Source organism: Dreissena polymorpha, chromosome 5 (assembly GCF_020536995.1).
Source record: "Dreissena polymorpha isolate Duluth1 chromosome 5, UMN_Dpol_1.0, whole genome shotgun sequence".
NCBI lineage: Eukaryota > Metazoa > Mollusca > Bivalvia > Myida > Dreissenidae > Dreissena > Dreissena polymorpha.
The window spans coordinates 87,631,380-87,655,075 of record NC_068359.1 but is presented as its reverse complement, the minus strand read 5'-3'; the positions used below and the strand labels follow the sequence as shown (position 1 = coordinate 87,655,075).

The 23,696-nt window shown below is 33.3% G+C and overlaps 2 protein-coding genes and 1 pseudogene across 2 annotated transcripts in view; 2 read left to right on the top strand and 1 right to left on the bottom strand.

Annotated features, from left to right (window-relative positions):
- The window catches only part of LOC127831434 (receptor-type guanylate cyclase daf-11-like), an 82,367-nt gene extending 75,814 nt beyond the window's left edge, over positions 1 to 6,553 (top strand). The window contains exon 10 of the mRNA XM_052356417.1: positions 6,483 to 6,553. Within this exon, the coding sequence (XP_052212377.1) occupies positions 6,483 to 6,553 (71 nt within the window). The remainder of the gene's footprint in view (positions 1 to 6,482) is intronic.
- The window catches only part of LOC127831432 (carnosine synthase 1-like), a 228,265-nt pseudogene that overhangs the window by 115,586 nt on the left and 88,983 nt on the right, over positions 1 to 23,696 (bottom strand).
- LOC127832714 (uncharacterized) lies at positions 14,857 to 21,147 on the top strand. The gene is made up of 10 exons (XM_052358336.1): positions 14,857 to 15,081; positions 15,782 to 15,958; positions 16,247 to 16,336; positions 16,535 to 16,723; positions 16,957 to 17,058; positions 17,441 to 17,533; positions 17,946 to 18,093; positions 18,871 to 18,976; positions 19,474 to 19,587; positions 20,221 to 21,147. The coding sequence occupies exons 1-10, from the start codon at positions 15,021 to 15,023 to the stop codon at positions 20,695 to 20,697; spliced, it is 1,557 nt and encodes a 518-aa protein (XP_052214296.1). The 5' UTR covers positions 14,857 to 15,020; the 3' UTR covers positions 20,698 to 21,147.

The window sequence follows — 23,696 nt, the reverse complement described above, 5'->3', positions numbered from 1 at the left end:
ATGTTTTCGGACGTGGATCCGACGACCTTCTACTGCGGAGGGTGGTAGAGGGAGCTGCGCTTGTGAGTTATTTAAACTGAAAAACTGAACCGTTTCACAGTTTTTTCCCGGCAGTACTCTCATCCATCATCCGCGACAATATAAAAGCGGTGCGTGATGTACAGTTAATACAAAATATTTGTTTTTAAGTGTTTAGTGTACTTTTCATGTTTTTATAAGTATGCCAGGCGTCCTTCCAAAGCATTACCATGCAATACTCATTGAATTACAAAGCATCTACTCTGTCCGGTTAAGTCAAATATAATACGCAAAAGAATTTCAAACTTTTCAGAATTTGTTTCGGCATGCTGAATTAAGATTAAACTAAGAAGGTTGTATTTTCATAAGCGAAAAATAGCGCGTGACTAAAGTATTATAATGTTAACACTAAAAATAAAAACACGTCTATTATACCATAGTTTACATTCTAGTATAATAAAACGATAACCTATGTGTCTCAAATCTGCATGCACATAGAATGATTTTTTCTCCAGGTGGAGCTCATATCATATCTATAATTTTAGCTTAACCTCTTCTTTAAGCATTATTGGGTAACATCTAATCTAATTACGCATATCATGGCAACACAACAAAACAATGAAATGCTAAATTAAATATTTTGTGGAAAAACATTTATAATTATAATGAATATTTTTTCTCATAATGTGTTCAATAGTAAGTTAACTTCGGTGAGAACATGTTCTTAACTAACTTATAAACTGTCTTCCATCAAGTCTTCTTCTTGCGCAGTGTGTGCATTGGTACAGCTTATTCCCCGACATTCACCACATCCCGATGAACAGTCAAGACCATGGCGTCTACACGTACGTCTACAACTTTTTGAGTCACAATTGGTGTTACAGCAGCATCTGATAATTTTCAACAAATCGTCTTATATAGGGAGCATGTTTGTTTGGACTGGCATTTGTAATCCGTTATCCGTTATCAGACCTCCAACCCCATTCAAGTGGGTTTAAATAATTATCCTGACTAATCCATTCTTGAACTTCAAGGTAAACCCTTAAACTATGGTAATGTGCAGAGAAGCATGTGGGTGGTAAAGTGTTAACAGGTACATATTTTGTACTTTCATAACTTTGCCGACTTAATTTCCTATATCGGATTTTGTTGATATGTTCATGTGATGCCCCACCGTATAAGAATACAATCAATTGTTCACCAGCGGCAGATACATCTTCTTGAATTACTGTGTTGTCTAGAAAAACTTCTGATTGTTCTTGACTGTCGGCATTGGTAATTATTTTTTTTAATGTTGCTGCTTTGCCAATCCCAGATATCTTAGATGTTGTATCACAACCAGTAAGTGCATGGATGATAGGAAGCATTCTACATTCATTCAAGCTAAGTATATTTTTTGTACGAGTTACATCACACTGTTTTACCAATTTCGCGTTTTCGAGATTTCTGCCCGATATAAAATTGTTTGTAGACACATCAGCGTGGTAACAATGTAAAACAAGAAGATCTGAATCTTCCCCAAGAACAACAGTTTCTTTTTTGCTTTGTTTCGAGGGCCATAATCACTTCGAAAGCAGGTCATATCTGAAGTCAGGTAATACTTTGAGTGTTTCATGTATCATAAAACTATTTTCCCAATTGTAAAATTGCACTTGAATCAAACCAAGTGCAACTAGATCATCTGCTGAAACGGAAATTCTCGGAACAGTTTTTGACACTTTTGTTTCGAGCATGTAACAAGCAATTATACCCATGCCTTGAAACGTATTGTGGCCATCTAGTGTTAGTAAATTATGATCCACATTGTCTGCTACGAACTGGTAAAATTGGCCATCTTTGAGAAACGGCAAATCAACGCCTTGTGAAACTTCTGCACTAGTCTCAAACCGTTGAACCTCTGATTATGAACTACAAAATCATAGCTATTTCAACATATCAATAAAAAAAGATGCAAAGTGGTGATGCATTTGTACTCCATAGCCAATCTGCAGAAGATGAATCAATACCTTTGGTCTTGCTGCTTGTATAATGGCCCGTCCAATAGAGGCAATATTTCCTATGTTGAAATAAGATCAGCAGAGTCAGGGTAAGATAATGGTGTTGCTTTATATCCTTTATATCAGTAAGCAATAGTTTTGTGCTGTCTTTACTATTTCAATTTTATAAGCATCGGAATCGCTTATATACTTTTGGTAAAATGAATGAAGAATTGATGATGCAGTGTTTCTAAGGGTGATTACATTCTGCTTTCCATTAAATTCCGTTATGACAATAGAGGACCCAACATGATCTAGTAATCTCTTCTTCATATACGTTGTATAGGATAGTTCTCTACAATGTTCTACAATTTTGTAAACAATGTATTTTAGTGTTATTTGTTCGTCATCGTTTTCAATCAGGAACTCTGCTATTTCCTGGAAAACCAAATTCCTGTGCCATGTTCACTGGTCTTCGACACTTCTTTGTGTTTTCATTTCCTGACTTTGGTATATCTTTACCAGTCCTAAAATGTACGCTGCATGACTGATGGTATATAGCATCAGCAGCCGGTAAGTCATGTATAGTTTATAATCTTCTTTTAACATTTGAACCCTATTTGTCATTCTGTTAATACATGTTTGTTCTATTTTAGTTTTAAATTCAACTGTTCTAACAGGGTATACATTATAGCCTCGTTTTTTTCCAACACATTTGGTACGTTGAGCACAAAATAGACAATTTGTACTGAAGTTAAATTGTTCTGTATTAGATCGTAATGATGGAGATGATACAGATTCTATTTGCTTTTTATTTAGGGATAGCTTGATAGCTCCCTTTCTGGAGTAATTTTACATGATCATGCAAGTGATTGGCAACATATCAGACATGAATTGCTGAAGGTATATATGAATACATGCTGTTTCAACCATTACGCAGAACAGTCTTTGGTGACATTTCCAATTGTGACAAAAGGAGCATTTGCTCATTATGAGCAATTTCTTCATTTGACACCATGTTTTTTAAGCCGTCTGCTGCAATGCAAGGTTAAGATTTTCATATATATATATATATATATATATATATATATATATATATATATATATATATATATATATATATTGTGTTTTTTAGAATACAGGTCAATGACTCGTTGAACATTATGTTTATAAAACAATTATTTTTCAGCAATAGCAATAGTTGATTTTCACGCAATGTAATTTTTGTACTGCAACTGTTATCAGTTCTAGATTGAATCCTGTAGTAAATTTTGTTTTGCAATCATTAGTGTGACTGTACTGTGGGGTTGATATATTAATTCGTTTGTCAGTGGTGCTTTAAAAAAAATGTAGTATTTCAATTTGCCTTCAACTACAAGCTGTAAATTGTGATTATATAATAGCGTTGCGAGTAAAATAAATGGCTATTACCTTTCCGATGCATCTGCAGCAGGTTTGGTTCTGATCCGTGTATTTTTGGCAGTACCATATTAGCATCTGTAATAGATAAAAAAACGATTTATATTAAGAAAATGGAGAAACAGAAACGGGAAAATTAATCTAAAGTTTGATCAAAGCTGTACTGATTTTCCTTCACATGGTTTGGCTGATGCAGTGGTATAATTGTGTGTGTGTGTGTGTGCGTGCGTGCGTGCGCACGCGCGCGTGCTTGCGTGCGTGCGTGCGTGCGTGCGTGCGTGCGTGCGTGCGTGCGTGCGTGCGTGCGTGCGTGCGTGCGTGCGTGCGTGTGTGTGTGTGTGTGTGTGTGTGTTTGTGTGTGTGTGAAAACATATTTTCTTTTGTTTATATAAATTAACAATCATGTAGCATTTTAGTATGGCATATGAAACAGTAATAAAAACACTTTAAATAGGTAAATATATTCACCTTTTTGAAATTCTAATATCAAAACTTTCACCAAACCACACATGTGACATCGTTGATTGTTGATCTTACATCTGTAATAAATATGTGAATTTTCAGTTGAATATCTTAGGTAGTTATTGAGATAAAGAAGTAAAACAAAAACATTATGGTACAATGGCCTTCCGTAGTTGGAAAAAAATAAAATCTCAACATTTACTTCACTCTTATTTTTCATATTTGTTTGTGTGTTTCAAGCATTGCTTAGATGTCTACCAATGTATATGTGTGTTAAGTGGGTGTTTGCTGCTGACTTTATTGCATATTTTAAGAAAACTATAAGTTGCTGCATCATCCACGAAAACTCATTACAAAGTGGTACGTAGTCTATTACGTAGGCAACCTTCTATGACTGACGCATTTGTTACGACAAAGACATTAATTTTGATGATGCAAATAATAATATTCAACAAAGACATCTTAACTTACCTCAAAATAAAAAAATGACTTAAATCTAGGATCTTCCATTAAAAGCAGACGATAAAATCATATCGCGCGGACGCTTGTATACCGTGCGTCTGATCGTTTTATCTTCTACGGTGGTATTTTTTTAGCCATAGAAAATCTGTCATATAATGAGTCATTTTTCGGTAGTTTGCCCTGGCTAGACTTTCCTTGACTATTGATATGTTGAAGAAATTATATTTAACTTTAATATTATCGTAACATCATTTTCAGTTGCAATTAGTTGTGGGTACACTTACAAATTGACTGGACTATCAACGCTTTGTTTTGGTATGAACTTGATCTGAATAACTTTTACTTTATCAATAAATCGTATCGGTAGGGTATTCTGCAAAACATTCAATCCGTGATGAACGAACTTTTAACATATTTACTTTATCTACATACCCGCACACATAATACGTGCCAATTTTTTGAAAACGCTAATCTCCGATCAATATGGACCACGGTTTGATCGTGGCCGTTTATTTTAATTACGCACGTAGTCACTGGGATTTTTTGCCATTTTCTGAAAATGGTAATATTAAGTATATCTGTTTTTTTGGAAACCGGGGAGGGGAAACCCATTACGTAACGCCAGATTATTTTTTTCAGCCCGATATAAACGGGTTGCGATCAGTACACATTATTCCTAGGCATTTACACAGCAAGCAACTGACGGTAAGTTCGTTTTTGCTGATTTTATTTCTTAGTTTGCTGGTTTGTATTATTTGTCAGGTGTGTTATTTGTACGTTGAAAAGGCTTTCAAATGGGTTAGTGTGTTTTGCAGGAATTATATTTAGCTGTTGGCTGCGAAATTGAGCTCGCAAAAGTTAAATGATTTTTCAATCCTTAAGATTCTAAAAAGGAACCTTCCGACAAGTATCTAGAATAAAATGTTCAATACGTAAGTTGCTGCCATCGGAAGGAAAGACGGTGCATGGTGCATTCGCATTTTATCACGCTATAATATTCAACCGCATTTTCGCAAAACTGTCTATTCAATAGTGTGTATTTGGAGTAATATGATATATGTACTTTGGATTTGTTTAACTATTGATTAAGGAAGCGTATAGACAAGCTCTGAGTTAAGCTCGTATTAAATCCCTGCCCCCGAAACACGAAATGTGATGATTGTCGATTAAGAAATTATTCTTATAACAGGGAATTTTATAGTTTCTATTTTCTAACAGTTGTTTTGCTGTTGATATATTTATAATAACTTGTTTATAATATTTCTGAATTATACCTAAGAATTAAACATGTGCAACGGCGAAAAGGGAGTAGCGGCGGCAACGCCATGTTCGGCGGGGCGATGGCAGAGCGGCATGGTCAGGGGACCAGCAGCGTTCCTATTCACTCTCTGTTACGTCACTTCGGTGGCGTCTGTTGGAGTTAGGGAGCCAGACTGGATTACACTAGGTACGAAAATACTTTCTTTTTATCGCTGCATGTGAAACGGATGTAAGCCTTTAAATTGCTCACCATTTTGTAAACATAAGCCGGAATTATCAGTTACTAGCATTTCTTAAATTCTTTGATTTCGTTAATAGCTTTGCAATTAGGGGCGCATATTGACGGTATTTCTTCCAGAATAAATTAATGAATACAAATGTATGTTATCTCACTACAAACAGATATGTATCTTATATACATGTAAAATTAATATAACATAAAGAAATAAAAATGAATGTTTTTCTTCGATACGCCACTCAACTGGGATTGAAACTGGTGACTACAAAGAGCCAATTTCGATGGAATTTTTTCTGATTATGCGACTGCGTAGAACGATACGGCATGTACTACTACCGGCCTTGAATGTTCCGCTCATTCTAGAATTGACCTGGAGAGAACATTTTCCTAATGAGCGTTGTCTATAGTCTAATCTTGAAAGCAACCATTTATAACATACTATTTAAAAAGATTATGTTTATTTTGAAAATATCATTTTTACCGTCTTTTAAATGAAATCTCACTTTAATTGTGTTGTGCTCCGGTTCGAATCACCCTTTGCATTGTTAATGAGTCATTCAACAGTTTATTTTTTCTTTATATATAGGAAGATCAATGACGCCATGTTATATTAAAAATTCACAGTACTCTTATTTTTTGTTTTCCAGGGTTCACCCTAGCAACCGATGACAACAACTATCATCCACAGCAACCGAGTCATATAAACTTTGGCACGTGATAGTCTTGTTTTTTATCATGAATACAACCACAAGTAAATGGATTGTATTTTTATATAAACGTGTTGACGCGGTATTTGTGTAATGTATATTGAACATATGAACAGATTTTCATGTAATTGAATAAACATATGTGAAATATAACATAAAATTATTATGTACAAGTTTTTGCTAGTTTCAAATTATTGTTGTTGTCATCAATTCTTCAATAAATATGCATGTACACAAATAGCTAGTTGTGTTCTATTAAGCTTCAGTTTATTTAGAAATTATTAGAGATGTAGTATTATGTTTGAAACTGAAACTCGACTTTAAGCAAATGAGCACCCCGTAGGGTAAAACAATATTTGTCCTGGTTTGTGACCTCGTTCGGCTACGGCGGCATAAATTGAAATAACGCAATATAGTGATACTTACCGATGTTACCAACCCCGATGCTACACTTATGCGCCGTGCCATTTTACAGAAGAATTCTAGAAATTATAAAGCTGTAATAAGTTATTTTAATCATGTTTCATGCTTTGTAGAGAAAAAAAATTATGTTCATATTAAAATGTGTCCCCTTGGGCGCGATAAGTGTTAACTCAAGAGGCATGATTTAAAAACACTTAAAAGGATCGCAAGATGATGATACATTCCAAATATAAAATCAACTTGCTTTCCGGTTTCACACATTCAAATAGATTTGAAATGATTTCCATACATTTGTGAATGAACAATTGATGATACATGGTGCGTGAAAGAATAATGACATGTTGAACTAAGAAAAATCTGAGTACGGGTTTGTGTTAAATTGAATAATATGTCACAGCAACTGATATTCACTCTAAGTCCCGCTCTGTCTTCTGGGTTATTATGTGAGGTCTCTTACCAGATCTAAGCTCGCAGATAATTGCAAGTTTGCCCCTTTTTAGAAGCATACCATTGTGCACAATATTCATCGATACACACGAAAGTACATCTCGACTTACGACAATATACAGTGACTCAGTGCATTTGCGTTATCGATTGTCGCGATCCTTTGATCATTGTCTCATTTAACACAATGATTGTCGGTAGTCGTGCTTATGGAATGTTTTGATCGACTGTTGACAATTTATTTGTTTGATAAATTAAAATCCATGCTTGAACCGATACGCTTTTTCAACCCTTGTTTTACGCCTGTGACCCTGCTCATAAGCATGTGGATTTGCGTGTATTTTTGTAAATGCATGTTGTTTGAGATATTTTGTGTCAAGCTCACAACTGTTTCATGCATTGTGGGATTTCGACTAAATTTGCATATATCGAGTCTCGAATAAGATTTGATATATCCATCAATACAGCAACCATGTCGCTCGCTCAAAGGTCGTGTCACAAGGGCACTTTGAATTTACGCATATTATAGTATAGGTTTATAAGAAATCTAAATTTGGATTTTTTTAATAAATTGGCACGAATGATAATCGTAACAATACGATCTATTTCGAGCAGCTATCGCTGAAGGATCAAGGTTAAAGTAAATTGTTTTATATGTTTGCATCTTCCTTATATGTTTAAAATGTAAATATGCAAAATACCGACCAATGCTTCACCGTAGATGATTTGATACCAAAATAAATTGTTGCAATTGATCATAGTATCACGATGACAGGCTGTTGCAACAACTATGGTAAAAAGAGGGTTTAATATAGGTTTCGGTGCATGCTTGGTATGTTGCTCGCTTACACGCTAAGGTCACAATGAGAAAGATATTAAATAAAATATTGCAAAATACCTATGCTGTGTTTACCTTCTTATCAATGTTTGCTAATATATGTGATAAAGGTTAACATTAAAACTGTCAAGAAACACTAATTTGACACAAATCGCTGTTGTCACATATGTAATATATGTCGAACACGTGTCTGCATGTTTAATGTTTATCTCCATGGGCATGCCCACTGGCCGCTACCCGGCACTAGCCACATGTTATCTGCCAGTTGTAAAATAAACGTCTTAGAAACAGCACGCTTGTGTTCTGACTTGATTGTCTATAATTGCCTTATCACATTTGTGATACTACTAAGACTATGTACATTTGTATTATAAACAAACAATAATTAGTTAAAACAACATAACATAACAACATATTATATTGTTTTAATTTATCCACTAAAATATCAATTGAATTTAAAAAACAACATAAGATTTAACATACAAAAACAGACGTATCTTCAGATCTGTTTTTTTTTCACAATGACAACTACATCATATATTCAATTGCAATTTACCATTTTTTTTAACTTGTGGTTGCTAGTAAGTAGAATTATCACCATATTTTTACCTAGACGGTTCAGGTCCACGATTTCGTGCAATATCTCTGTATTCGTTACATATATTGCAGTAGAACAGTAGATATGTGTTGAGGATCATTGTTATCACAATCCTTTTAGCAGGATTACGCCCCTTGTTACATTTAGGTTAAGGTTTGCAAGATGAAATGCAGGATTAAGTTTACGTACAACAAATACATATCTCTGTTACTTCTACGGATATTCAATAGAAACTTCACACAAGTATTCGGGATCATCATCAGCCTCTGCGTGGGCGGTATCGTAAATTCGTAATGCCCTGGTTAAAGCAAACGTCTCCAGTTCACTGTTTGTAGTTAAGGTATTCAATTGAAACTTTCGCACATGTGTTTGGGTCCATTATATGAGGTCACAAACCAATGCCGATAACTATGAACATAAGTAGAATTATGTCCTCCTATGCCACATTTCGGGGTTTTAGTACCATTTGCTGCCCGGGGCCTATATCTTTTACCTGCTTTTTATCAGGACTGTGTTCGATTTTGAAGTAATGCAATTGAAACTTCCCACATATCTTTGGAATCTTCATTCCAGTTAACTGACCAAAGACCAAAACTATAAACTGCAATTTAGAAGAATTTCGTCCTGTTTGTACTTAAAAATTAAGGTAAATGTGTGCATGCAATAGCTCTATATTTATATGTATACTACAGGTGGTAAAATAAAAATGTATATGTGTGAAGTGGATTTATTCACAGTCACTAACCAAGACCTGAAAATGTTACCAGCCCTTAAGCATGATTATGGCCCATTTTGTACAGCATTTTATTTTGAAATCTATATTTAATTCAACAATATTTTTTTTAACATGGGACAAACTAAAATTCTTTATAATGTTCATGCACATCAAAAGATCAGTTTGCATAGAACAATATGCTGTTTTGTTTGTTACTATCCATGGTTTCTCAGTTTGTTGTAACGTGGTTATTGTTTAATTTTGAAATATATATACGAACCAATTTTCATCAATTTTAGTTCACGTGTTTGTAATATAATTTAATATATTATTCTATAGCAAATTGTAAACTAGTTTCAAAGTAGTGTTGCTTTCATAATATCTTCAATAAAAACGTAAATAAACATGAAACGACTTGTTGTCAATATGGGGTTTAATCAAGAGATAACCATATAATATGTTTTATTCTATAAACGTACACACCCGAACTAAAAAATATATACTTATTCTTAATATGACTTTAGAACCAACGAAGGGTTTTATGAACAAATACATATTAAGAATCCAATGACTTTGTAAGTGGAACTATATTGAAATGTAAATGTTTATTTATCTTGAGATGTTGACAACACAAGCCATCAGTTATAACTGTTTAAACGGTCAAGTCAATGCCTCTAATAAAGATAGAATGATTGTCTAATCCCAGGGATTTATCCTGCATTAACCTCAAAACAGAACACACGTGTTGCTAAAGAATTCTATTATTATCATCATGATTTTGGAAAATGTGAAAACAAACCGGTGTGTTGTGTTGCAATCTGCAAGTTAGATACATAATGTATTCTTAATTCGTTACTTGTTCATATATATGTTACCGGGTTCATGAACACTAACAATTAAATTGGATCATTATATTTTTACGTATAATAATTCCCTTAATATCTTGTTTTAAAAATATATCTATAATAATATATCGACATATACAAACATTTCTCGGAACAGGTTAAGCTAAAGTGGCAAAATGATAAAAAAAACATTCACAAGTGTTTAAATATTCATATAACTACATGTATTTAACAACATATATTTGATAAGATCATGTATAAATTTTTGCCAAATAATCAAATAATATAAGAAATATAAAAAATTCATTTAAACACTAACACTAATGTATACAGACTATGCATTTCAACACCATTGCTCTTTGTATACCGACTATGCATTTCAATTCCATTTGTAATTACTACAGGGAGCAACACTAAATATTATTAAGCTTAAACATTGAGAAATCTAGGAAAGACACACATGTTACACACAACCTATGGAACAGACAACCTATGGAACTGACAGCATATGGAACAGAAAACCTATCGTAATGACAACCTATTGAACAAACCACCTATCGAACAGAAAACCTATGGTATATAAAACGTATGGAAAAGATAACCCATGGTACAGTCAGCCTTAGGAAGAAACAACCTATGGAACAGAAAACACGTGAAACATGAATTTTTGGAAAAAAAACTATGGTACAGAAACATTTTGTACATACAACACAGAAACATACAGCCTATTCAAATAGGGAACCGTGATCCTGATACTATTGTTTTTTGAGCGTTTGGTGTTCTTGTAAATGTACTACAGTACTATCTTGTGCATCAGAATGCTATCCAAGATGGTATCGCTCTCCACAAAAACGTGTTCTGAGACCCTCCTTGACAAAGACGGTCCTGTTTGTGGGCACATAGTGAATCACACAGTCTTCTACATCTTGGTTTACTATTCTGAAACAACTTTGCATTAAGTTCTAGATTGAAAATCAACTATAACGAAACAAATCTTATACGGAATGGTTCCAAAAATGTCACTACACAATCAATAAAAACGAAGTATAAAACAAAGTCTGAGGCACTACCATCTTTACAGTTTAAGGTATCTTATTTGATTTTGATATAAAGAAAATAACATATAAAACTTCTCAAATAAACTTTAAAAGCTGCACACTATCATACATTATTGGAACAAAAAACCTAATCGAAAAGGTTTCCTACTGGTGTATTTAAGTTTAATGAAAGGAAAATGTTGATTTTAGAGAAGTATTACATGGAAAAAATAATGACATATTTAGTTTTTGGAAAATGAAGATATCTTTGATATACATTTATTTTATAACCATAGTTTCAAGATAGATATGAAAAGTGTATATGAAACAACTAATATGACATTGGCATTGTATCCGTAAGTGATATAATAAGCACTTTTGGAAAGTTTTAAAAGTAATATGTAGTAGAAAATCTTATTAATGTTAAAATTACTTCACATTTATGGAGATGTAATCAGAACTGTGAGGTTTTTTTCAAAGTATCAATTGTTTCGGTCATTAGAATGCAAAGTAAACAACGTTCATTTATACCATTTTACTTAAAAAACATGTATTGGGGTATATTCCGAACAAACTTGTTCATAGTGTTTTAAGATATAATACAGATATGCCAACTTTACATTCAAACCAGAATATACTTTAAAATAAGATTATATGGTCAAAATTACATACATTAATTGTAATATATAAAGAGATACACTCAGTGGTTCCAGACAAGCAATATTCATAGAATCTGAAGACCCAAATATTTTTTGTAATATGAAATGAACATTGTTAGTGACAATTTACGTTCTTTTGTAATAAAAATAAAGAAAATATATTACATATATTCTAAGATTGTATTTTTACACAGAGAATCGTCAATTAGTTTATTGAACAATGAGCATGCCAGGGTATCCTGAACGTTCCTGTCAAACAATGTAATTTAGGAATACAATAATTAACATTATATTTTTATAATATAAATAAGAAAGTATGTGTATGCAAGAGGAAGGGTTTATTAGGGCTAAAGTATAAATTTTGCTAAGCATGGGATTTTCAAGCTAGCACAAAATGTCAAGAAAACTTTTGAAAAATCTAATTTTGCATTTGTAAAACTTTGTTTTAGACCAGAAGCATGATCTTCGTGTAAATTGTGTTGTTAGCTTTAAATAACTTTTCCATGGTCATTTGATTTGATTAAAGGTTTATATTTTGGGGACGTCCACACTTTTCTTTCTATAAGAATATTTCATTTGTTAATGTGTCTGCGTTTGTAAAATATTTGTGTCTTTTTAATGTTATGCATTGACTTAACCTAGCTCTGTTATATCAATGCCTGTAATATATAAAGCAAAATGAACGAATTGTTAAACGAACTATATGATAAAGCATAAAATTACCATATATATTAACAAAACAATTTGTAATGAATGGATGTGAATAAAAGCTACGTAACACATACTATTATTATATATGTATGTGCACAAAAATGTTATCTTAATGAATCTATGGTGATATCCAGGCATGGTAAGATATATATATGTAAACATGGTGGTTTCGTCCTGACCTGCTTCTTGTAGACAAAACTAAACGCATTTGTGGAATTAATGTTTGAGCGTTTTTCAACATTATTTTGTACATTTTCATTGTGCAAATAGAGCGTGCAAACGAGCGAACACCAATCTAACAACATTATTGTTTGACATATAATTACAGTTGCTCATCTTTTTCACTGTGCAAACATATGCCAAGGTGCTTAACTGTGAAACACATATAATGCAAGCAACGCATAATGATCGCACCTGATACTATTGAGGGACGTTTCTGTAGATCTCAGAATAACTTCCAAATGGAATGACTCAAATATAATATGATTTGCATGTTTGTACTATATATATATGTATGTATATATTTGCATATTTCACAAACTTTTAAGTGGACGTTTATGAACATCAGTCCGTTTGAGGGGACATTACTACGACTATCGACGGTTACTAAAACTGACTGGTTTGGTCGTATTAAGTATACCAATATGATGTATAGGGAATTAAACAACAACATTATCGTGTATTATATCTCAATATTTCAATCAAATTGAATACAAACCACGGGGCGTAAGTTAATTGTCAGAGTTCAGAGTTATTTAAGTATAGTTCTACCTAAAAAATTGAAAGATAAATTTAACTATGTTTGAATAAGTATTGTCCTCAACCCACAATCCTCCAACAACTGGCAGGCATGCACTTGCGGCTTCATTTTGTATTTCCGCATTCGTTCAACATAATTCTTTTCATCAAATACGTCTGCTTTTGTGAATGTTAAAGAGGTTTCACGTGTGGCATGAATTTAACTGTGGATCAGCAAACCCACGTGCTTTTAACACAAAGTAACAGGAAGTACGCCTATGCGAACAGTAGCCACACAGAATGCGAGTCGAAAGTGAGGCCACTTGATCTTCACTGTCTGTATTTATTCAATAAGAGTTTAACAACAACAATTAAGAATGTACAATTGTAAAACATATTTCTGTAGATGTATATGTTTGTCACGTTTTATTAATAAGCTGTCTGGCTGGTTTTATATATAAATGTCAAGCATGTTTTATTACGCACTTAAAATCTAAATGTTATCATTTGTTTACAAGCACATATTCATTATCGAATAAAATTAAAATATATACAATATTCAAAGCGCGTATTACAAGTACTACAAAGTTAAATATACCGAAATCATTCAGAAAAAAAAACACACAATGGTTTCATTTGAGAAAGGGTTGCACACATAAGTGTACATTTTTTCTTGATTGTGCAGATAATTTAGGAATAATTAAAAAAACAACATATTATAAATAAAATCCAGATAGTAAGATGAAGTGCAGATAAGTACATGTCAACGTTTCATACAATGTAAAGGCAAGGTTCTATCGTACGATCACTGTTTTAAATGAAAACTTATTGTTTATACTGAAAAGTAATAAACAAAAATAGATTTGATTTATCGTAAAGGCGGTCGACCCTTTACCAATGCATTATTTTATGATAATAACAATACAAAATGTATAGATATTGTTAACCGATTCAATATGTTTGGCATTGTATTCATAACTGGAAGTTCATTTAGTGATGAAGAAACACTCTTGCTGGATAGGCCCTTAAAGCTATTTTAGAATAAAATAGGTATTCGTACACATTTTCAGACATTGCAGAAAGTCATACATTATATCTTTGTTGATAAACTCAAAACCCCTTTTCTTAAATACGGAAGCAAAATGTGGGGTTTCGTTTTATAATGTCCTATCAATCAATAAAAAAAAAATTAGCTTGCTCCTTTAACCTTACATGATTATTCATGTGAAACATATTTATATGTCCCTTCCGTTAATTGAAACGAGAAAATACCAGAAACTAAAACTATTTTACCACTTCAGTTATGGTTAGTATGGACCAAAGTGTAAAATTAAATCGCCTGTTTCTTCTAGTGACTTTTCATTGACAATATAACCATCATTAACATAGGCTATTGGTGTTTATGATAGCACACATGCCAATGCACTGCAAAAGAAAAGCAGACCAAGCTTCTTATGGAAGTATTGAATAATGACGTTTCTCTCTGGATTGATAGCTTTGCTGGGATTAATTCATCTTAGCTCTCAAAGCGGTGAGATTATGTTTTGCTTTCATTCAAAGACTGTTCTCTATATAAGCAGAACATAAAATCATCTATTTAATTCCATCATAAATGAAGAAAACATATCCTAAATGAGTAACTATGAGAACACATACATGTTATACCCTTAAAACTTCATATTTCATTTTATAATATTAAATACTTAATCGGCTTGTGGAAATTGTTAGTGGTGTTAATATACGCGTTCTTTGCTGTTAATGTATACTCCTGCATAAGGAATGAAAGTACAATTGTGTAAGATAAGTGGCGGTGAGTTTAAATCATCAAACATTTCAATATACAGAGTAATTGTTTACGATTCCGCACATACCAATATGTTATCATATATTGATGTCTACCTTATTTTGTAAATCACGAAAAAAAAAAAGGAATCTAAATGCTCTAAATGACACCGTGTCCGTCTTCAATCACGTCTGTACACATATATCTGCACTCTTTATGCTTAAAATTATCGAATAGATTGCTTTTGTGCTTTTTATTCATTACGTAATTTAAGCGTGTAATGCTTTATGCTTTGCCTTTATACGAATGTATACCAAGTTATGTGGCATAAAGGCAATAATTTAGTTATTCTAAGTATACAAAAGATCGGACAAAACGTAATTTTGTTTATATGGCAGTGTATTAAAAACGAGCTATGGTACCAAAGTTGTCCTTAATTATATTTCAGAAGACAAATTAAAGTCAGCTTCCATGGCAACTGATTGGGAGTCCGCACAAAACAAGTGTATAAATGACAATCGTATTTTGATGTCAGAGATGCCAAGTGCTATTTTTTTGGCAAATGTCAAGCCTAGTGAAGTCGTCTGGGTCAACGCCAAGGTGACAAGGATCGAATATGCTAGTGGTAGGTCAAACGACTTTTTATTCACTATTTTCTTTGTTGTTTGTTTATAACTTCTGGTTGGTTGTCTGTATTATTAACGAAAATGTATGTGAGTGCATTATATTTACATGAATTAAGTTGACGTTATAACGATTTAGTTTAATATGTTATATAGTCATGCACACACAACCCACGCAAAAGCTTTCTCGTTATTCGGTTTCACGGATCTAGTTTTAGACACAGCGTACCTTAGATTCAACGACATGTTTATTGCCGTATACGTCTTTCTGAATGTTTGTTTACTTATAGGTCAAATTGAGCACTTGAAGATAGCCTATATGCCCTCGGAGAGATACCTAGGAAACTGCATATGCGTGTCCTCTAGTCATAACCGGCAAAGTAATACCAGAATTTTTAAAATATCAATATTTTGATGGGATAACATTTAAGCTGACAAAGCAGCATATCGTTGACTTGTATAAGAAATTTTGGACTTAAAGATACAAATAATTAAATGCTTACAAATAAGAACTTCGATGCTTTTAACACTGTGTTTTTAGGAGATTGTAGAAACGTTTCCTATATTTCATGATTCAGGTATATATACGTGTACCCAAACAAAAACGTCCATTAACTGGATAGAGGCCCGCCAGAAGTGCACGTTCAATGGGGACACGTGGGATCCATTGCCGAGTCACAGCATCAAAAACGCTGTTGCAATGTTGGTCAAAGGCCCAGCTGTCTGGCTGTCGAAGTATACAACCGGCAAAATAGATGGTTTAAATGGTATCTTACAATTTGGATAATATCTTAGTATAATACTGTTTAAAGAGTAAAATTAAGGTTACCAGTGAAATTTAACTGGTGAATTATTTTAAGTTTGAAAATATAGTATATTTTAATTTGATGTAACTCCTGCAAAGTATTTGTTTTCATTAAAACAAGTTCATTGAACATACGTCTCGTTTTTATACCATAATGCACATGATATTTGTCAAAAACGTTCGATTTTTTTTCAGATTCAGTTTCAAAATGTGTTGGCTTTCAACGTTTAGGTGACGGTACATTTGTAGAACGCCTTGACAACTGCTCTAACCCTCACAGTTACTTGTGTGCCGAAAGTACGTAAAATATTTAGGTGCATTCTGAATAAGCGTAGGTGGGATTGCAATTTGTTGATTACTTTATCATTGCCGTTTAGTAAACTTTTGTGTAGTCATATATTTATCTGTAGTTGATATTAATACATGAATTATCAAGTTTCAAGCATCATTGAAAAGATTTAGTTATATACTTTTTAAGCCTTGAACCGGATTGAATCCTTAATATTTTATCCTGCATGGATCGTTCTGAATTGTCTAATTGTATGAAAAGTGATTATTCGTTTTAAATTTAAAAAAATCATAGTGACAATACAAATGATCAATTGCTCATGTACCTTGATTTTCACTTCTGACGTCAGCACACGAATGACTCAAAACATTTTGACTGATTATCGTCCAGACAGGGATAGTTATGCTCCCACCTTGACCCGTCTTGAAACACCGATCCCAGAGCTTAGCATCGATGGTGATTTTTTCCCCGGTTCTTCTCAAGGTTAAAACCTTCAGTACATATAGTTCGAGAAACAGACGTGTTAGCTGCAGTAAAGGAATACTTACGTGTGTATAAATATCTATATTTCAAATATGCAGGAAGATGGCCTATCAACAGTATCGGTACATTGTGTATGTTTATTAAAATAAAGCAGTATGCTTTTGTAACCACCCCATAATTATAATGTAGGTCGAACAATTACTTTTTTATGTTATTGAATGTTTAAAAAGAGTGTTAAAGTTTATTAGTGGTTCATCTGATTAAATTAATAATGAATAAAAGAACATTCCGCTATTGTTAAAAATATGTGCGAAAGACAAAATTATATCTTTGGTGTTTCTAGCATTTACTATTAAATATTAAAAGTTAAGTACACTAAGGCTTAAATTTAACAAACACTTATCATTTCTAGATCAAATTAGAAAGTTGAGTGGTGCCATTGCCTGTGGAGTAGCAGGATGTATCGTGATCGTGATTGCCGCCGTCGGGGCCGTCTATGGTTACCGGCGACATCAACGCCGACGACAGTACCGGCAGAGTCTCAGGCGATTCCGAAACAAGTATTCTAGCAGTGTATCACCTCTTTGTACTTGTATTGGATACATTAAAGGGTGTAGCTCATTTTTTTATTGTTCGTTTATGTATTATTATGTTTTCATTTTTGTTTAAACATAATTTTGCAAATTTTATTAACGGAAGTAACTTGAAGGAATTCATTAAAATGAGCCAACGATAATATTTCGAAGATAATTTATAATTGTCTAGATAAAGAATACAATTATGTTAGATACGTCCATTTTTTAACCTTGAACTTGCGGACATGATCTTAAACATTCTAAATTGCTTCAAATTGCACCCTCGTCATATAACCCCCGATGTATTCAAGTGAGGCGTATCAACAAAATAATAACAGATACTGTGTTACGAAATATCGTACCCATTGAAATTACAAAGACAATTGATATACCAACTTTATGAGCCTTGTTCAGAGAAAACTGGGCTTAATGCATGTGCGTAAAGTGTAATCCCAGTTCAGGGAAGACACTTTCCTTTTTAATGGCATTTTTAGTTTCAAGGAAGTCCCTCCTTACCAAAAAATCAAGTTTAGGCGGAAAGTGTCGTCCCTGATTAGCCTGTGCGTACTGCGCAGGCTTATCTGGGATGACAATTAACGCACATGCATTTAGCCCAGTTTTCTCAGAACAAGGCTCATATATTCTTATAAGTGTATTATTAACCCTCAGGATCACTCAAAGTAGACATAAGGCTGCATTATGGCGCATCCAAATATTTCCCTATATACGAACTTATAAACATAAAATGTCTCTGTTTTGCAGACAGACGATCATAAGCACGAACACACGTCCACGAGCCTCTGACATTGACAAGGCACGCTCTCTGACGCTAGACAGCTCGGCCGTACAATGCAAAATTAGTTATGAGGTATGAAATACTCGATCGTTATGTGGATACTTGGTTTGGCTGTGTATACGTTTATAATCGATAGAGACGTTATTTTGACGTTTTGTATGAACTATGCTTATAATATCGGGTTTGAGTATCAAATTTCATGTCACGTGTCATAAATACTTTAGATAGCTGACCTTTAAAAACGGCCGATAAGATTTTCCAGGTTTGATATGTTAGCACTTGCTGCATGTTCGATTTCTTCATATAATTTAAATTTCCAAGCGTACGGTAAATCGTATAAAATAAAAATATTTTAATCTACGATCATCATGTGGTATGTTACGGCGGTAGGGGTATGATAGAGCTATGACGAGAACTAGTCATATCTAAAGCGCGGAGGCTGAGTTGTCGAACGAACAGACACTGTCTGACATTGTATTTATTCCTAAATGGTGATGCCGTTAATAATAAAATATCATGTAAAATATGATAATATTTATTTGAAATGGTGCTCTATTATCTTTGCTAAGGACTGCACAGGCAAGAAGTATGCCACACTACAGGGTGAGGTCGCCCGCGAGTGTAAGGGGCGCCTGAACAGCCAGGGTTATGTCAACGAGATTGAACCCAATGTGGACAGTATGGTAAATAGTGTTTGGGTGTGATTTGTGATAACGATTATATTATAACGCAGAATTACTAATATTCCGACATGACAGCCTGAAGGTGCGATGTTGTCTAATGTATATGGTGTTTCTCGCTACAACATTACCGACAATGTTGATTTGTAAAATACAGATTTATGGATAAAAATGTCAAGTAACTCAAATGATGATATCGAAAGATATCCGTTGTTTTTAACACAAGAGTAAAGTTCGACATGTATAATACAAGTGCTTAATTGTAGTGTTGTCGAGTAAAGGTATTTTGATATCGACACATAATTATTTAGAACAAAGTAAATGTAATACAAGTTTACTTCCATTACTACATTTACTATTATTATTTCTACAAGTGTTACTAAATATGTTAATGTGTTTGTTGTCGAGTTGAAGACTCGTGTGATGTAAAACTTTGCGATTTATTTATTCTTAATGAAAAGGTTTTTGTAAAGTTGTGCACGAAATGCACAGTGTGTACTCCGGTAAGCTATTGTGTAGTGTGCTTATTATGAAGAGGGATGACTGTATGTCACTATTAAAAGATATTATTATAATACTGCATTTATATGTATATTTAGTTAGTTAATTAAAGGCCATGTGCTTTGTGTATGTTAGGACCTAGAGAAATACGAGGAGTTCAGTCCGTCTTGCAATAAGTTTCACACACTTGAACCTGGTAAAGAAGTCTACAAAAACACGCGCCCCAAAAAAGCCTCCATCCACGCGGATGAGAAGGCCTTTGCCAACACCGCGGTGGATGACTGCTATGGGGGGAAGGGTAAACCTATTTTATCCAAGAAAACACGTGGTGCTAAACAACAGCCTGAACAGGCAACACCGGTTGGAAATGATGACTCTGAAAACGGAATAGCTAAGTTGAACTATGACGTTCCCCCAAGGCGACAGAAGGGACAGTTTGGTCTAAAATGCGGTAAAGCTGCGGGTAACAAACAGAGGGAGATGACCACCGAGTTTCCTCAGAAACAAGGAGAAGGACAAGAGGACGCAGAGTCACAGGACGCTAAATTGGATGATCTGGAGAGTTATGAAAATTTACACTTGGGCGCAATCAAAGGGACGTTAAAGATTTGAATGAACTGGAAACTTTGAAGATATGAAAACTTTGCCAAACAAACAAAATAACTCTAAATGTTGATGATTTTATTTTTTATGGTCCATAAGTGTCGAATATTTATTCCTAAAAATATCTTATTTTGTTAGTCGTTATGTTGACTTGTATTTTGTGTGTGAATACCATTTTTAATTGTGTTACAAGACGTAAATATTATATTAATATGAATGTCAGTAACGTGTATATGGTATTTTTGCATTTCATTGAACATGTTTTTTCGTGAAATTGCAGTGTATGGCACCCCACCTCCCAATAGCAGAATATTTGCTTACGCTGTAACTTTAAATAGCTATTTATAAAAATCATTTAATTAAAAATGTTGTACCTGATTTACAAAGTGTTAGTGTAAACATGTTTACGTTTTTAAAAAAACTTAACGACCAATAATGAAATATGTATAACATATTGTTTACATATTGTTATTATTTTGTGTTTGCATGTGCGCATCCTCAAGAAAGTATATTGTCTGCAAACAAGTACATGAAAACGTTATAACTAATAATTCGAGTGTTTTATGAACGCAACTATAGCATTGGACGATGCGGAATCGTTTTGTGTCTACTGTTCAAAATATTTAATAAGGGTTCGCATGGCGGTAAGATCATTACATACTTATATATTGTATTCATTCTTTAATGTGTATGTTTAATTAGTTGCCAGTTTGATAAACTCTTGTATGTTAGGTTACCCACGACATTAAAACTTCAGGGCCTGTATTCACCAACCGATTCTTAGACATAATAATAAAGAATAGACTTAGAACAATAAAATTATGCTCAATGTTTGAGTCTTTACAGTCAACCACTGGTTATTTTGCCATAAGCAAAGCATTGTTCATGAAGAATGATGTAGATAGAGGTGATTAATGCCAAGTTTGACTCAGAAATAAAGCAGCTCTTGAATATCCAATGTAAAGAATATTCTTTATTCTTAGACTGAAGTCTAAGAATTGGTTGGTGTATACGGGCCCAGTTTTAATATCTTGGGTAAACTAACTAACATACATACGGAATATTACGCTAGTCAATTGTTCCAAGAGTTTGTATCACTCGAGTGGCTTGTGTGATGACGTATCACACGAGAGGCGGAGCCTCGAGTGTGATGCGAAATAGCACAAGCCACGAGAGTGATACAAACTCTTGGAACAATTGACTAGCGTAATATTTCTTTTATTATATACAACAACTAACGAAAACAGTTAACAATTGTATTTTTTACTTAAACAAAACTGACAAAACAATGACTAAAAGTTAGGTACGCCATAGTTTATTTAAGACGCGTATGAATACAGTTTATGTCAATTAACGTGTTAACATTCGAACCGGGAAAACACAAATTTCCAAAACGCTTACCTCAATGCCATCGTTAATCCAATATTTATAACAATTAAGTTGACAACTTTTAATTTTAATCCGATGTTTATAACAAAAACGTTGAAACGATATGCACTTCCACTTCCATTTTAAAAGTCTTTATCGAAACTTAGTTTAAACCACACTATTTTATTGTATTCCTATCGAAATATACATTTATGCATGATAAACACACACTCCAAAATACGTTTTGAATCCGTTTTATGTTTTTAACAAATAGTTTACTTTTAAAAAACACCACGTCCGACAAGTCCTTAAATTCCAGAGAGTTTAGATAAAACCATTGTGTCACACGATGTACTACGTAATATATTTCGTAATATAAAATATTTCAATTTTCGGTGCGCGTAATGTGACGTCATTAAATGGGTCGAAGTAGTCCGGCTAGTATAGTAATACGGAATTGGAAACAGCGGTAAGATAATACGGGATTTTTTATTTCAACAATTGATACAACCTGTATTTTGTGAAAAGCATAACACAGGTATATAATAAAAGATCGTACGTGTTTTTTATCAATAGGGTTCAGTTTCAAGAGTTGCTTATGTACCGATAAATACCGATACAAAGAATTTGACTCTTATAATTGAAATTCGATTTAAATCAAACAAAGTTTTCTCGTTCAAACAAAATGGCGTATAGCTGTAGATTGTGCACGCCTTATACAGGAATATTCAATGTATTATCGTATTTAGCTTTTGAAAATATTTATGTAACATATATAATAAATATATATTATTAAGTTATGATTATATATTGTAAAAAATAGTATTTATATATATATATCTGGCACGAGTTGTCATATCATACCATATTTTTATTAAACGAGCTCAGAAATTTTGTTAGTAAGCTAGCCTTTGGCGAGCTTACTAACGAATTTCCTATACAAGTTTAATATAATATGGTAAGAAATGACAATGAGTGTCAGATCTTTTTTATCACATGCTTTTAAAGGGGCCTTTTCACAGATTTTGGAACGTTTTGAAGTTTGTCATTAAATGCTTTATATTGATAAATGTAAACATTAAATTTTAAAAGCTCCAGTAAAAAATCCAAAATAAAATTTAAAAAAAGAAAAAAAAGTAGACCGCAGCAGGGCTCGAACCAGTGACCCCCGGAATCCTGAAGTAAAAACGCATTAGTCAACTTAGCTATCCTGCCAAGCATACATAAGTTGCGTATTTTAGACGTTATATAAGCAATCTTCGTAGTTTCATAAATTTAAACGAAAACAACAGAACTCTCCAAATTATTCAATCGTTTCGCGTTGCAACGCTTTATAATTTTAAGGTTTTTAAATCGTCAAAAGATGATATAATGGCTATATTAGACCATGGCAAATGTTCAGTAATACCGTTTCCTCACAAATATCATAACTTAAACGAAAATTTGCGAATCTGAAACTACTTTTTTCAATTTTGTCATTTTTACCAAACCGTGAAATGATCCCTTTAAATGAGCGAATTAAATAAATATTTACGCAAACATAATGATAAATCCCGAAGGTTGTTTACATTTCGTGACGTCATTTGACGTTGCAAGATTATTTCAGCAAACTGACAAAATGCGATTGGTCAATCGAACGA